The 16,236-nt window shown below is 36.3% G+C and overlaps 1 protein-coding gene across 10 annotated transcripts in view; it reads right to left on the reverse strand.

Moving 5' to 3' along the window:
* Positions 1–16,236, reverse strand: part of CEP128 (centrosomal protein 128) — a 393,976-nt gene that overhangs the window by 278,824 nt on the left and 98,916 nt on the right. For all 10 annotated transcript variants that reach the window (XM_058567480.1, XM_058567475.1, XM_058567474.1 and 7 more), the window contains one exon: positions 558–908. In XM_058567480.1, coding sequence (XP_058423463.1) covers positions 558–908 — 351 coding nt within the window. The remainder of the gene's footprint in view (positions 1–557; positions 909–16,236) is intronic.

The raw sequence follows: 16,236 nt of genomic DNA on the forward strand, positions 1-16,236 counted from the left end.
AAAGCAGAGTCTTAAAGAAGCCTGTGATCTGATAATACTGCTCATCAGTGAGACTGTCAATGTCACTCATTTAACCAAACCCATTATAACCACGGCCAGAAAATGGCCCAGTAGTAACCCATTTCATTTTTAAATGCTTCTTTCTAACCAATACTTAAGTTGAAATATACAAATAAATGAGATTTTAAAATACACGCATTGGGGGAAAAGTCATGTGATGTTATGGAAGATTTTGTGATTTTCTTCCATTTGAATTTTAAAGAATAATTTCAATTTAGGGAACTAGAGGCTAAACTGGGGGAGAGGGGTGGGTCTATTTTAAGGGCCAACTCGGAAAAGCCACAGAATGTTAAACTATTAAACAAGGCTTTAAAAAGATTTTTAAAAACCACTAAATTACTTTTTACCTTGAAATAGCCAAGATATATAGATTCTTCTATCAAGGACATCTTGATAGATTATATGCACAACATGACACTTAAGTGTTTGTTCATAGGACAGATGAATGAATGGTTGGTCACAGCAAAAATCATTCCTTAGGAACTTGGCTTTTATACCTGATTATTCTTGTCTGTCAGTTGATCAAGAGTTTCAGACTGTTTCTCCAACGCTCGCTCTAACTTCTTGTGCTTAAGCTTCCACTGCCTGATGGACTCCTGAGCTTTCAGTTTCAGCTCTTCTCTCCTCTTCTCCGCCTCCTGTCTCAGGGCCTCTGACTGCTGGAACTCCATGAGGTACTGCTCGGCTTGTTTGGTTGCATCCTCGGCGTGGTGAGTCAGCTCTGAGATCTGGAGGTCAGCATGCTTGTGCTTGGCTTCGCACGTCTCAAAGTGATTCTGGATCTCCTTAAGCTGATCCAACATCTGTAGTTGCTGTTTCTCCCTGTTCTCCAATTCACATGTTAAATTCTAGGAATAAAGCATGTGAAATATTAGGAATGTATTCTTGTCAAAATTGGATGTGTAAAATACCATCAAACACGAATCTCTAATGTCTCTAAAATGAGACATCTGTATTAAGGTTCCTCAGCAATCAATCTGGAAAATCTAAGTCCTATTCTGTGTATTTTACAATCGTATTAGCTGGGAATAACTTTTTAGAGAAATATTTTCTCCTTTTTAGACTACTTCACTATCTAAAAAGGGAAAATATGTATTTCCCAATTGACTGTCACTAAAATAGAATGCCTTGTTGATGAGAAAAACAATATGCATTACTTTAGTAAGAACCTAGTATTTTGTCCAACTGAAGAAATGTCAACGTTTCAAAATTTGTCAGATTATCATAGCCATCGTATGTAGTATTTCACTTTCTGGCAGCACATAAAATATTTTTATAATAAAATAAAAATCCGTAACAAAAAAATGAGCATTGATGATAGAAACATCAGTATAAATAACACTATATTTGAAAATCCACTTAAAGGTCTCTCAATAAAGTGTTTACAGATAGGTTATTTCCAACTAAATCAACATAATGTTACAAATTGATGAACTTATCTCAAGCTTACATGAATCACTGTAGGATAGATTCTTAAATAAACTTAAATTTATTTGGAATACTTATCTAATCAAGAAAAGAACCTGAACTCTTAAAATCTAGCCTCCCTAAAACAGAGTGGGTCAATAATACATTTGAAAATTACACTAAATCAACATGATTCGTACATATTTTTAATTTGAGAAGAATGGGTAAAGATCTATTTTTAACTTCAAAAATGAGAGAACATTGCTTTTATATAACATTTTATACAAATAAAAGAATGATATAATCATTAACATGAAGCCACTCTTGTAAAGCTTTGGAAGGGAGTGACAAATCCAGAAATAAGTGCTTACAATGTGTCCCATAAGCTGCCCCTCCTGAGCCTTAGTTTCCAAAAACCTGGGGTAACAAACGTACCACGAAAAGGTCATGTGTCCAAATAAGGTTGGGTTCAGGAGGCTAAGATGATGCCGAAAGCTGGACAAACAATAAATATCATCTACATTGCACCAAGGCACCTACAAATGGAGACTGGAAACATTTACCAACTTCCTCTGCTCTAACAGCAGAATGTTCAGTTCCAGATGCCACTGTCCCTGAACTGTGGCTCTCAAATAAAGTAAAATATAATTTCTTTCATGATTTAAGTCCTGGTTTGACATTACAGCAAAAAAATAAAAATAATACCTCGAAAACAAGCTTCATTTTCTGAGCCACAGGTTTGCATTTGCTCAGTTTGCTAAGTTCAGTGCAGCCTGGAAGAGATGAGTCACTCCTTTATCCACCCAAACATAATAGTAAATTGAGAACAGTGCACTTGTTTGTGTGGAAAATTCTAGAATGAGATCAGAAAACCCTAGTGACGGCGGTTTACCCTTTTGCCCTTATCTAAAAGCTTCACCACTACGCTAGAAATCAACTTTATTAACAAGCAGCATTCAAGTGATTTCTACATCAACAGAGAGGTATTAACTTTTTTTTTTCCAAAAAATACTTGGGATAGTGGTTACACTTCCTATGTGTTAGACACATACTTTACAGAAAGGTTAATAAGACCTGGCTTCAATATCAAAGAAGCTAATAATCTAACTGGGGAGATATTCACACTAACAGCTAAATTACAACAGTGGATAGTGCTAGGTGCTAAAATGTGGTGGACAATTACCTGAAGGGGTCTATATTCTACAGTGTGGCTGGGGAGGGTGTCTCTTAGGAGGTGAGGTATGAGCTGAGATCTAAACGAAAAGGAGCTAGCAATAATAATAATAATAATAATTACAATGACTACTGAAGTTTATTGAGCATCTGAGTTGTGCAAGGGATTGTGCAAATGCTTTATATGAATTATCTCATTCAATCCACCACAAAACAGAAGGAAGGCACAATTACCATCTTGATTTTAGTGATAGGTAACCAAGGCTTGGAACTTGCCCAAATCACATACCTAATAAGTGAGCGCATAGGATTCAGACCCAGATAGTCTGACTCCAGAGCCCATGTTTTCATCTCCGCTAAGCTTACAGCTTCTCAGATGACCCTAACTCCATGCCTCTTCAGTTACCCACTCCCACAGTCCTATCTTAGTGTTTTCTTCAGAACTACCACCTTTGAAGCAAGAGGAATGTCCCAACCCTCCTCGCCCTACTATCTCCTCCCTCTACTCCCCCTCCTCACCCCTTAGGCCTCTGGCTTGATCTACCAATCTGTCCAGTTGCCTCACTCCCTTTCTTCTGATACATCTGCTCTTCATTGTTAAGAAGGTGACCACTCTCTTGACATTCCTTTTGCTGGCTTTAAATCTAGGCTCTTTAACCTAACTTCCTTAATTTTCACTTTAGTCACTCTTGTTCACATCTCAAACTCCTTTTTAAAACTCTGCATCCACTGAACTTGAACAGCTCTGTGGGAACTAAAAAATTTCCTATTTCCTCCATCAGGTTACTGAGTCCTCTAAGGAAAATCACACAGGCATATCAGGTGATGTGATGGCACATTGACAGCCAACTCCTCAGTGCCAGAAATTCTTCTGCATGCCTCTACCCACTCCACACACTGGCCATTCCAAAATTTATCTGAGCCTACCATCATTTCACTCACTCCTAGTATGTAATATAGCTCCTCCTTGAGAAATAAAATTGAGGCTATTAGGCAGGGGACCTTCAGATTTCCTAAATGTACCATCCTGAAACTTACCAATGGCCAGTCTCTCCTCCTCTCCAGCCTTTGAGGAAAGGGATCCTTCTTTTTTAGACAAATTAGCCTATCTTTGCTATTTCCCTCCACGTCTATCAAGGGCTTCACTATCTCAATCATGACCTCTCTTCCATGTCTTCAATCTCTCTTTCCCTACTGGATCATTCTTCTCTACTTCTCCCATCTTACAAAACCACAGTAATGATTAAAAGAAAAAAAATGAAGCAAACAAAATCTCTATTATAATCAACATGATCTTCTAACCAGCACCCTGTACTCTTCTTCCTGTTAAGCCAAGCTCCTGAAAAGAGCAGTCTACACTTGATGCCCCACAATCTTACTTCCAATTCACTTCTCAATTTGCTGGACCTGGTTTCCATCCCTATCATACAATTAAAATAGCTCTCATCAAGATCCCTGAGAATCACCTATAGCTAAATACAATGGACTCTTTAAAAATCTTTCCTCGTTTCCTTTCCTAGTAGCATGTAAGACTGTCAATTACCTCTTCTCATTCTTAAGTCTCTCTTCTTCCCTGACTCATAATACAGTCATGCACCGTATAATGCTTCGGTCAACAGACTGCATATACAAGGGTGAACCCATAAGATTAGTACCATATAGCCTAGATGTGCAGTAGGCTATACTATCTAGGTTTGTGTAAGTATACGCTATGATGTTCGCACAACGACAAGATCGCCCAACAACACATTTCTCAGAATGTAACCCTGTCGTTAAGCGACACATGACTGTATCACTCTTCACTAGTTCTCCTTTTTCTTCCTATTCTTTCATAATCTTTTTCCTGGGTCTCCTCTACCTTTTAGCTTAGAGATAACTGTACAGGGTTCTGGTAACAAGCATCATCCCATCTACAAATTATTTTTGGTAGGTAAGTAAGTATATGTAGATAGACAGGGATATAAGTGATTCCTAATTCAGAAGCCAGACTGCTCTTCTAAATTCCAGATCTTTAAACATCTAATTGCATAATAACTTTCTACCCTTGGTAATTCCAAAGGCATCTTAATTTTAGCATGTCAAAGTGAATTTATCGATGCCCAACTCCTAACAAAATGATAGTCCTACTAAAATGGCAGTAAAGGCTCCCTCTGCTGAGCGAGGATAGAAATGGGAGTGGAATTGTGTAGTTAATTAGTGAGAAAGTCTGAAATAACTGCTGTAGGAAAAGAGACAATGAACAAGAGATAAATGTTTAAAGCTGATGAAAAGAAATAAGGCTACAATTAGAAAGTCTCAAATTTAAAATGGACCCAAGAGTACACAAAATTCTTCAAATTTCTCCAGCAGCTCTTTGAACCCAGAAGCAAAACAAGTTTAGCATTACTTATTCTTCTGTAATTACAGAGCAACAAGAATAGGCATAGGATTAATATATGCAAACCTAGAGCATAAGCACATAAATTCATTTGTTCTCACATTTAAAAATTACAGACTTTCATATTAACATATCACACATAATAATTTACTTACAAGAATATTTGAAAACATCATGGCATTGACTGGGTATGCGAGTGTAAATGAACAGAAAAGAGTGTGGTTCTTATTGTAAATTATTGTGGTACTCACTATTGATGGGAAGTAGGTTTGAATTTGAACTGGAGGAACATCACCTCTAACTGTCCTGAGGCTGGAAACTACTGTTATTGCTTTGTTCCCATCAGTCTGTCTGTATTATGCTTCAGGTAAAACTTGTCATAGAATTCCTTCCTACATTCATTCCTCAGAAGACCCTATTCAGCCGTTGTTTTGACATTTTCTTTAATCCATCTTCTTCAAACAACCAATCAGAATAACCTAATTGTAATAAACATTTCTCCCTCTTTAATCAAAAGATTCTGCTACAGAACTCGCATAACAATTCCTCCCATACACACATACACTCATACATAAATACACACATATGTATATAGAGCACACAGGTATACAAACACATGAGTAATCCCAGGATAAATGCTTTCAGGGTAGGCACGTATAGTAAATATTAGTATCCTCCCATATACTACATGAAATGCTAAATGCAAAGCAATTTTCTTATTTATTCCATTATGGTGATTTTCAATTCTATTGTTACTATCACATATTCCTGGAGGCATCTTCTACGCTGAAGAACTTTTTCTATTTAAATTGTGTGAAATTATCTAAGCCACTAAAGCAGGGTGGTTAAGATTAACATCACTGAATTAAGCCCATTATTTATTTCTCACCATATAAGTACTGTCAAAGATAGGAACAATCTAAAAACACAGAAACATCCTTCTTAACAAAAATTCCTTCCATTTGTAGGGGAGGAAAAACTTTCAGGTTCCTAAAAAGAACCCTTTAGGTTCTGTGGCTGGGCCTGAGAATTAAACTAACATAAGAGAGATTAACAGGAGAAAAGCATAAAAATTTTATGTATTATTTTTATGTATACACAGGATCCTCCGTCGAAAACATACACACCCAAAGAAGTGCCCAGGACTGAGAGTTTATATACCTTTTTAATAAAGAATTCATGGAGAAATGACAAGACAAAGGAAAAGGGATATAATAAGCTTCTAGGGGTAAGTAAATTGTGGGAAAAGTGACTAAAAAATATATGGGGGAACTACTGAAGATAAGGGTTACTTTAGGTTTGTATGTACAGATCCACTTTGGCATCAACTCCCAGTCTCCAATGATAAGAATGTTCTTCTCTTCCTGGGACAAGGAGGGCACCTTCCTCATGGGAAATACTATGACCTGTTTTTAGATAGAAATAGGAAGTCAGAGAGTCTTTCCTGCATCTACTGTTTCTCAAGTGTCTTCAGCTCAAAATAATCACTGTACAAAGAGGCATATTTTGAGGTGGTGTGTTCTGATCCCCTTCAAGGTACAATGCCAAAGGTTTATAAAAGCTCCAACTTCATCTAAAGCTTTATACATTTGAATTCCATTTTTCTCTTTCTCTTTCCTTCTTCAGGTGGGAAAAAAATGTTAATGGATAGTTGTGTTCAGGGTCTCAGGTTTGGTGATAGCTAGAAGGATTCACAGGACTCAGCATATAGTCGGACTTATGCTAAGATTTATTAGAGTGAAAAGATACAAGGCAAAATCAGCAAAGGGAAAGGACATGGGGTGAAGTCAGAAGCCAGGCACAAGCTTCCAGGAGCCCTCTCCCAGTGGAGTCACACAGGACATGCTCGATTCACAACACTTGGGAAGTGTTGTCTAGCAAAGAAGCTCATTAGAGACTCAGTGCCCAAAGTTTTCATCAGGGGCTAGTGACTCAGGCACTGTCTGCCTAGCTTGTACCAAAATTCCAGACTCCCAGAAGGAAAGCAGGTGTTCAGCATAAACCACATCATTTGTACAAAAGGCACAGTGAGTTACCATTATCATTTAGGTAAAGTTTCATATCAGTGTAGAGATTATCATTCAGTTTCCTAGATGCCAGACAAGGGCTACCTTGCAAGCAGGCCCTCCTAAGAAAAGGTGTCTCAGGCCTACTATGTTAACTCTTTTCTTCCCAGTAGTAAAATGGCCAAAGAACAGAGAGAAAAAAAAGAAGATAAAAAGGCCCTAAACGAGCTCTTAACTAAAAAACAATTAACTAGAAACAATATCTGTAAAACAATGCATTCAGAATATGGTAGAAAAGAACTCTCTCCCTTTAAAATTGATTGGTGTTGGCTGCTATTGGCTCCTATTTTAATTGCTGCAGTGGTTGTATTCAAATTCTGAAAAAACTACAGACAGCCAATTCATATGAATAAGGCATAAAAACGAAAACAGAAAATGAAAAAGAGATATTCTATAGAACCCACCATAAATTCTAGCTTTAACTGATCACACATCTAGGATCATAATTTTACATATGTTGATTACAAAAGGATATTTATCAACTTGAAATTACAAAAGTAGAAAAACTTGACAAAGTAGGAGAATAATGGAAGAAATTTACAGAAGAAATCAGTTCTATCTAGCATACAAAAATCTTTCCACCCTCCTCTTCCCATTTCTCATATTCATGAAGAAGAACTACTAAGCCTACATTTAAAATATTTTCCATTAGGGGTTAAGGGACAAAAAGTAGACTAGCATGTAGGCAGCAACAATGATTATCTGTTCAGGGATGTAACTAAAATACAATATAATATAATTTCTCCTCTACTCTTACTTGACAGTCAACGCACACAAAAGATTGCGCACCTTAGTGAACATTTGAAAACGAAAACCTAGGCCCAAATAAGCCAGGGTTTTCTGAATAATATATATTTTAAATAAACATTTTCATCTACACTATTCTGTACTTAATGTGGAAACTTGTAAGTGTAATGAGAAAACAGCTAGACTTTAATGATTCAAAAGTAACATACCTAGGGAGACTGTGGCATATCATGGAAAGAGCTCAAATCCAAGCTCTGCCACTCTGTGACCTTAGAAGAACTGCTTACTGTCTGTGAACTAATGCAACTAATTTATTAAATGGACTTGATAACACCTCCATCTCAGAAGAATGATGACCTATACGAGATCATTTAGATAAAATGCCCATCAGAGTGACTGGCACATTTTAGGAACTCGACATTGATAAGTTTTTATTACTAACTGGAAATAATGCTAGAATTAGAGAGGTGATCCAGTGCCCACATTTTAGAGATGAGGAAATTGAGGCACAGGAAGATAAAGTGATCAATGTAAGATAAAGAAGGTAGTTTTCAAGGGAGAAAGGATCAGCCACAGGTCCCTAATATTCACACTAATATTGACTCCACTTCACTATATTACTGACTTATATACTAGCCAAACAAGCTCTTTAATAATTATGTAAGTTTCCATGTTCCTTCCTGAGACAGGAGGAAATCCTGAATAAGAATTACACAATCTCTGATGCATAGATGTTTCTGGAACTTTTTTGAAACTGAGAGAGAAAAATTACAGGATAAGGTTCACTTGGGTTAAAACAAAACCAGGCATAGACTATTTATCCCCTTCTATGTTCAAGACACTGGCTAGGCACCGAGGAAGGTATTGTATGAGAAATACTGACTGGGGCAAATACAATCGAGCAGAAAGAAGGCGACATCAATGTTAGCTAGTAGAAACAGGATTTAAGTTAGTAAATTCAAGAGAAACTACTCTGATCAGCAAGACCTCATAAAGAAAGAGACATAAAATACAGAGATAATGGGCAAACTAAAGTGAAGAAGAGAAAAACTTGGGTCACTGGTGGAAAGGAGATGAGCATTCTTGACCAACAACACCATGGGCAAGAGCCACAGAGTGGGCCACCGGTGGCTGTTCACAAAGATAGTTCAAGAGGCCTAAAAAGAGATTGGAAAGTAAGATCAGAAATCAGGCTGAAGGGATGCTGAAATCCAGTTTAAGCTTTCAAAGGTTCTTCAGCAAGGGAATAACATGATCTGATACACGCTTGAGAAAGATGAATCACCAAAGGGCATTTTGCTAACACTAGGATATTAAAATATTATGGCAACATTAAAAATAATTGAAGATCATCCTTTTAAAGCAAGAATGGATTTTTAGAACCTATTCTTTTCTCCTCTGAATGCAATTTCAGTAATCAAACTCAATGGAGCTGGCTTATCATAGGTAAGAGCCAAGTATGGCATTTAAGAGACTAGAAAAGAAAAAAAAAATCACTTAGTCTTTCTGAAGAAAATACAGGTATGCTTCCATTCAGTCTAATAAACATTCATTGCACTTAGCAACAACCACGCTGCTGAAACACGAAGATGAAGAAGATGGCATGGTTCTACAGTCTACTGTTCTGAAGAACCACACGGCTTAGTTGGGGAAACAGACACAAAACAGTTATTTTTAATAAAAGTGATACATACAAGCAATTCTTTCTTCTCTATTTCAAATTTTGCCTCTCTTCCCAATTTATGCTGCCTAATCTATGCTGACATTTCATTCCATAGTGTCTATATCTGATTATATCATGTTTTCAACAATGATTCTGTGTCCAAAAGAAAAGAGCCCTGAGCTGACACCATTTAGGTGGTGGCTAAGGGAACAAAAAGAAGATAATTCAACAGCTGCTACTGAAAGAGAGAAAGAGAGGGAGGGATGGGGAAGAGAGAGACAGAAAGAGAGATATAAAATGAATGCCCATGCCAGCCAACCCCACAACTGAAACAACAACCAACACCATTTAGGCAAGAGTGTGCCTAGCACTCCTGCCTTCTGTTGCCCTTTATTGCCTTCTTTCATGATCAAAGTGCCCTTAACATTGGTGTTGGTGGCAGAAAGGGGGTTGAAAGGAGAATGAGGAAGAGGGAAAAAATTAACAAGCGAATCCAATCAACAAGACACCTCTCCTAAATATTTACAAATAAAGTCTTTTGCAGACATCAAAATAATCTGATTGTGCAATGTTTGAAAATTAGGGGCAAGTCAAATGAAAATAAAATCATTTGTAAAGCCTCTATTTACTAACGAAAAAGTAGTGGAGAGAAAAAAGCCACTTGTTCAATTTGTTCAATTTTCCCAAACAGTTTGATAATATCTGAGAAAATCCCTTCTAAATTCTAGGATAGTACTGGAAGTCCTAGCCAGAGCAATCAGGCAAGAGAAAGAAATAAAAGGGATCCACATTGGAAAGAAAGAAGTGAAACTGTCACTATTTGCAGATGACATGATTTTATACATAGAAAACCCTAAAGAATCCACCAGAAAACTTTTAGAAGTAATAAACGAATATGGTAAAGTTACAGGATACAAAATCAACATACAAAAATCAGTTGCATTTCTACACACTAACAACGAAGTAGCAGAAAGAGAAATTAAGAATACCATCCCATTTACAATTGCAACAAAAAGAATAAAATACCTAGGAATAAACTTAACCAAAGAGGTGAAAGAGCTGTACATGGAAAACCATAAAACATTGCTGAAAGAAATTGAGGAAGACACAAAGAAATGGAAAGATATTCCGTGCTCTTGGATTGGAAGAATTAACAGTTAAGATGTCCATACTTCCTAAAGCCATCTATAGATTCAATGCAATCTCTATCAAAGTTCCAACAACACTCTTCACAGAAATAGAACAAAGAATCCTAAAATTTATATGGAACAACAAAAGACCCCAAATAGCAAAAGGAATCCTGAGAAAAAAGAACAAAGCTGGAGGTATCACACTCCCTGATTTCAAAATATACTACAAAGCTATAGTAACCAAAACAGCATGGTACTGGCACAAAAACAGACACATAGATCAATGGAATAGAATCGAAAGCCCAGAAATAAACCCACACATCTATAGATAGCTAATCTCTGACAAAAGAGCCAAGTGCATACAATGGAGAAAAGAAAGTCTCTTCAACAAATGGTGTTGGGAAAACTGGGCAGCCACAAGCAAAAAAATGAAAGTAGACCCTTACCTTACACCATACACAAAAATTAACTCCAAATGGATTAAAGACTTGAATGTAAGACCTGAAACTATGAAACTTCTAGAAGAAAACATAGGCAGTACGCTCTTCCACATCGGTCTTAGCAACATATTTTCAAGCACCATGTCTGACCAGGCAAGAGAAACAATAGAAAAAATAAACAAATGGGACTACATCAAACTAAAAAGCTTCTGCACAGCAAAGGAAACCATCAACAAAACGAAAAGACAACCTAACAATTGGGAGAAGATATTTGCAAACCATACATCTGATAAGGGCTTAATCTCCAAAATATACAAAGAACTGATGCATCTCAACAAGAAAAAAACTAACAACCCAATTAAAAAATAGGCAAAAGACCTGAGTAGACATTTCTCCAAAGAAGATATACAGATGGCCAACAGACACATGAAAAGATGTTCAAAATCATTAACTATCAGGGAAATGCAAATCAAAACTACAATGAGATATCACCTCACGCCCATCAGAATGGCTATAATTAACAAGACAGGAAACAACACGTGTTAGAGAGGTTGTGGAGAGAAGGGAACTCTCATACACTGCTGGTGGGAGTGCAAACTGGTGCAGCCACTATGGAAAACAGTATGGAGATTCCTCAAAAAATCAAGGCTAGAACTACCATATGATCCAGCTATTCCACTGCTGGGTATTTATCCAAAGAACTTGAAGACACCATTGCATAAAGATACATGCACCCCTGTGTTCATTGCAGCGTTATTCACAATAGCCAAGACTTGGAAGCAACCTAAGTGCCCATCAAGGGACGAATGGATAAAGAAGATGTGATATATATACACAGTGGAATACTACTCAGCCATAAGAAACGATGAAATCCAGCCATTTGTGACAACATGGATGGACATTGAGGGTGTTATGCGGAGTGAAATAGGTCAGAGGGAGAAGGTCAAATACCATATGATTTCCTTCATTAAGTAGTAGATAACAACAACAATAAGCAAACACGTAGAGACAGAGATTGGATTGGTGGTTACCAGAGGGGAAGCGGGGAGGGAGGAGGGCGAAAGGGATAATTCGGCACAGGTGTGTGGTGATGGGTTGTAATTAGTATTTTTGGGTGGTGAACATGATGTAATCTATGCAGAAATAGAAGTATAATGATGTACACCTGAAATTTATACAATGTTATAAACCAATGTTACTGCAATAAACAAAAATTAAAAAAATAATAAAAATAAAAATAAATTCTATGACAAAAATTATTAATTATAAATTTTTATTTTAATATTTACAACAGCTAGCCTATCAGTTTTAGACAGATCAAATGTATGATTCAATAGTTGTAGGTACACACACACTTTTTAGCATACCAGAGTAAACATGTACACTGTAAAATTATGTGGATGTTTGTAGTACACTCATTTTACCAAAAATAAAGAGTAATTTTAAATTTTAATTATTATAGAGACTAAGAGTTTTTTATATCTTGGCATTGACGACAAGTTCATTTTAAGCATAAGTGCTTTGGTTAAAAATCCTTGGTTGGAAACACAATTCTTAATTACAATATCTCTCATACAAAAACACACAACCACAATAGAATGGTCTGTTTTCCAACACAGTTTCTAGAAATCCAGTATAGTGAAAAGCAGCAACTGTCTGAAGGTATCAAAATGATACACTGAAACAAAAATGATGTTCAGAGCACAGGCATATAAAGCCTGGCTCTTACAAGGTCAAACACAGGGACAGTCAAGCTAACCAACAGCAAACAAGCCTCAGGTAGAACAGCATTTAAGACAGAAGTCAATTAATTATCGTTAATACTGATTCTGTGAACAAAGATTAGCCTAATTCCAGCCCACAATATGACTTCCTTAAAGCAGGGACAAGATGACATACCAACTGAAGAAAACAGGGACATTAGATCCAAAATGAGATGCAAATACTCCAGTGAGGAAGATGACTAACTCAACTACAGGAAAAAATACTAAAATTTTATTTATATTTTTTGTATTCATTGAAATTAAACTCTTTTCCAGCATGTTAGAACATTTTAGTTTCCATGTGACCAGTTAATTGCTTTTATAGATGATTTAGTTTTAACGGAACTAAAATGGACAGGAAGTTTTCCTAAAAAAAAAAGAAAAATCCCTGCAAAGAAACTACTGATTGACTATAACACTGCTAATGCATGGATATGTATTTGTAAATGTAATATTAGGATTAACATGAATTCAACTAGCTTTCTCTGAGAGCCGACTATGGACACAAGACTGGGCTCAAGGGCTATGAAAAATACAAGGCAATATGTTTCTCAACTAAAAGAAAACCTGATTACTGGCACTGTTGAGTATGACTCAATCACAGTCAGCCCCTATACCCACCTCCTATTCCATGGAAGCTGTATGATGCTCAGCGCTCCCTTGAGCTAGGTTTGGGGGGCAAATTAGATACAATGTAGAGAGATTTAGAATGTGGAAGTGAGGTGGGGAGCATATACCTGCCAATTTGGCTTTTAGCTGCTGGCAAGCAAGGTCATAGAGACATAATTTATTTTGTTTTGCAGCGAATCTCCCCATTAGAAGCCTAGGCAGGGCCACGTCAGCCAATATTATAAACAACTATTGCATAAAATACCTAGAGCAGTTCTATTTCCCACACTAAACCCTAACTGATGTTATAAAGTTTTGCCTTTACTGGGTAAACAAAAGAACTAACAGATTTAATAGGATTTCACCTGAAATTCTAGGATTCTCAATTAAGCCATACCTCACCTCTATCGGGAAATTAGTTTGACATATTCTTGCATGTCTTGATGAACTCATTCATTTTGGTATAATTTAGGTGTTTTATGAACTGATACTGAGAGAACAACTAATCAATTTCCCACAGTCAAGAGAACTAAGGCAAGTCTCTTTGAATAAAGAACTCAAATCAATCAAAACAAGTTGTGGTTGCCCTGAAATACACCTACCTGCAACTAAATCAGGCCATCATCGGGATCATACTATTTAAAACTTTTTTCTAAAGTCATGATTGGTTGAAATTAGAATATATACTTAAGATCTATGAGTTAATTTTTTTTAACTCAAGCAAAACATATATTAATAATCTTTAAAAACTGATTCAAACCCTGAACGAGTTAGGGATGAGCCACATAAAACATCAGGGGCCATTGTAGTAACTACGTCACAAATATTCTTCCTTTAAAAATATAACCTTCTGTCTTTTCTATCACACTAATTTTGACCACATATACCATTATCATTTTCTTTTTGCCAAATGAAGCAGAGATACACAAAGGACATTAATTCCAAATAATAGCTTCCTCAGTCTTTCTCAGTGATTAAAAATAATTATTTCTCCACAAATCCTATGAGAACATATCTGCTTCATACGGCTACAGTTTCCTTGCACTTTTTAATGAAACATGATACTAAGCTTAAGCAAAGTACAGAAAATAATGTTAAATTAATTAAATACCTTCATCTCTTTGTGAAGAAATAAAATATTAACTTCTGTTTCATTAGCCATGATGTTCACTACACAGAATATTTTAAATACACATTTCTTCAGAGTGTTTAACTTAAAACACAAGGGGGCATATAATTAACATCTAGGCCCCAGCAACACACTAGGGAAATTCTGACCCTGGCACACATATCTCAAAGTACATTTGTGTTTTCTTAATTTTTCTCACACTCTATTAGACAGATAACTTTCACCCTGCAACTCTGATGTTAAACTAAAGTAGGCACTTTGGGAGGAGAAAATTTGAATATAAGTAGGATAAAACTATTCTGCTTTAAGGAGATTGGTATTTGGGACTGGTTTTGATTGAGGCAGAACAACCTGTGGTTACACATTTGCTATGAAATGCAATAGGCTAAAGCAGGTATCAATAAAAGACGCACACCTGTGTCTTACCAAGACTGATGTGGCAGCTGAGAGGACTAAGATAAATTACATAGTTCAACCAAAGAAATATTATTTTATTTCTAATTACATGACATATAGTGAGGAGGAGAAACTAAACATAACCTAGCACAATATTATTGCTTTACATCATTATAGAGCATTATGGTTTATTTGAAACACATCAGACATATTATCTTACATGATACAATAACCTTGTATTCTTGGGAGAAATCAATTTTTCTATTTTTTATTTTAGACAGGAAGAGAAAAGGGAAGCTAAGGAAGGGTAAATGAGATAAGAGAGCCTTATTTTCTTTTTTTGAAGTAAATATTGTTTCAAACAAAAATAATGATCCCTTGAGATGCTACCTCACGTCCATTAGGATGGCTACTGTAAAAAAATTAAAAACAGAAAATAACAAGTGTTAACAAGCATGTGGAGAAATTGGAACCCTTGTGCACCACTCGTGGTAATATAAAATGGTACAGCCTCTGTGGAAAACAGTATGGTGGTTCCTCAAAAGATTAAACACAGAATTAACATATGATCCAGCAATTCCACTTCTGGGTATGTATCCAAAAGAATTGGAAGGAAGGTCTTGAAGACATATTTGTACACCCAAGTTCATAGCAGCATTATTCACAATAGCTAAAACATGGAAGCAACCCAAGTGTCCATTAACTGATGGATGGATAAGCAAAATGTGGTATATACAAACAATGGAATATTATTCAGCCTTACAAAAGGAAGGAAATTTTGGAATATGCTACAACATGGATGAACCTTGAGGACATTATGCTAAGTGGAATAAACCAGTCGCAAAAAGACAAATACTGTATGAGTCGACTTATATGAGGTACCTAGAGTAGTCAAAAACACAGAGACAAAAAAGAGAATGGTGGTTGCAGGGGGCTGAGGGGAGAGGAGAATGGGAAGTCGTTATTCCATAGGTATAGTTTTGTTTTACAAGATGAAGAGTTATGGGGATAGATGATAGTGATGGTTGCACAACAATGTGAAAACATTTAATACCACTGAAATGTACACTGAAACATGGTTAAGATAGTAAATTCTATGTTATGTGTATTTTACCACATTTTAAAAAAAGAAAAATATTAATAATCCCTTTTTTGACTCCAGTAGACATAGAAACAGATGGCTTTAAGGAATGTTTCTTTAATCAGCTCCCCCATAAAGTCCAAGAACACCTACCCCCCATATAGCCACACCACATTCACACAAAGTAAAATCAGC

This window comes from Diceros bicornis, chromosome 24, assembly GCF_020826845.1.
Source record: "Diceros bicornis minor isolate mBicDic1 chromosome 24, mDicBic1.mat.cur, whole genome shotgun sequence".
NCBI classification, from domain to species: Eukaryota; Metazoa; Chordata; class Mammalia; order Perissodactyla; family Rhinocerotidae; genus Diceros; species Diceros bicornis.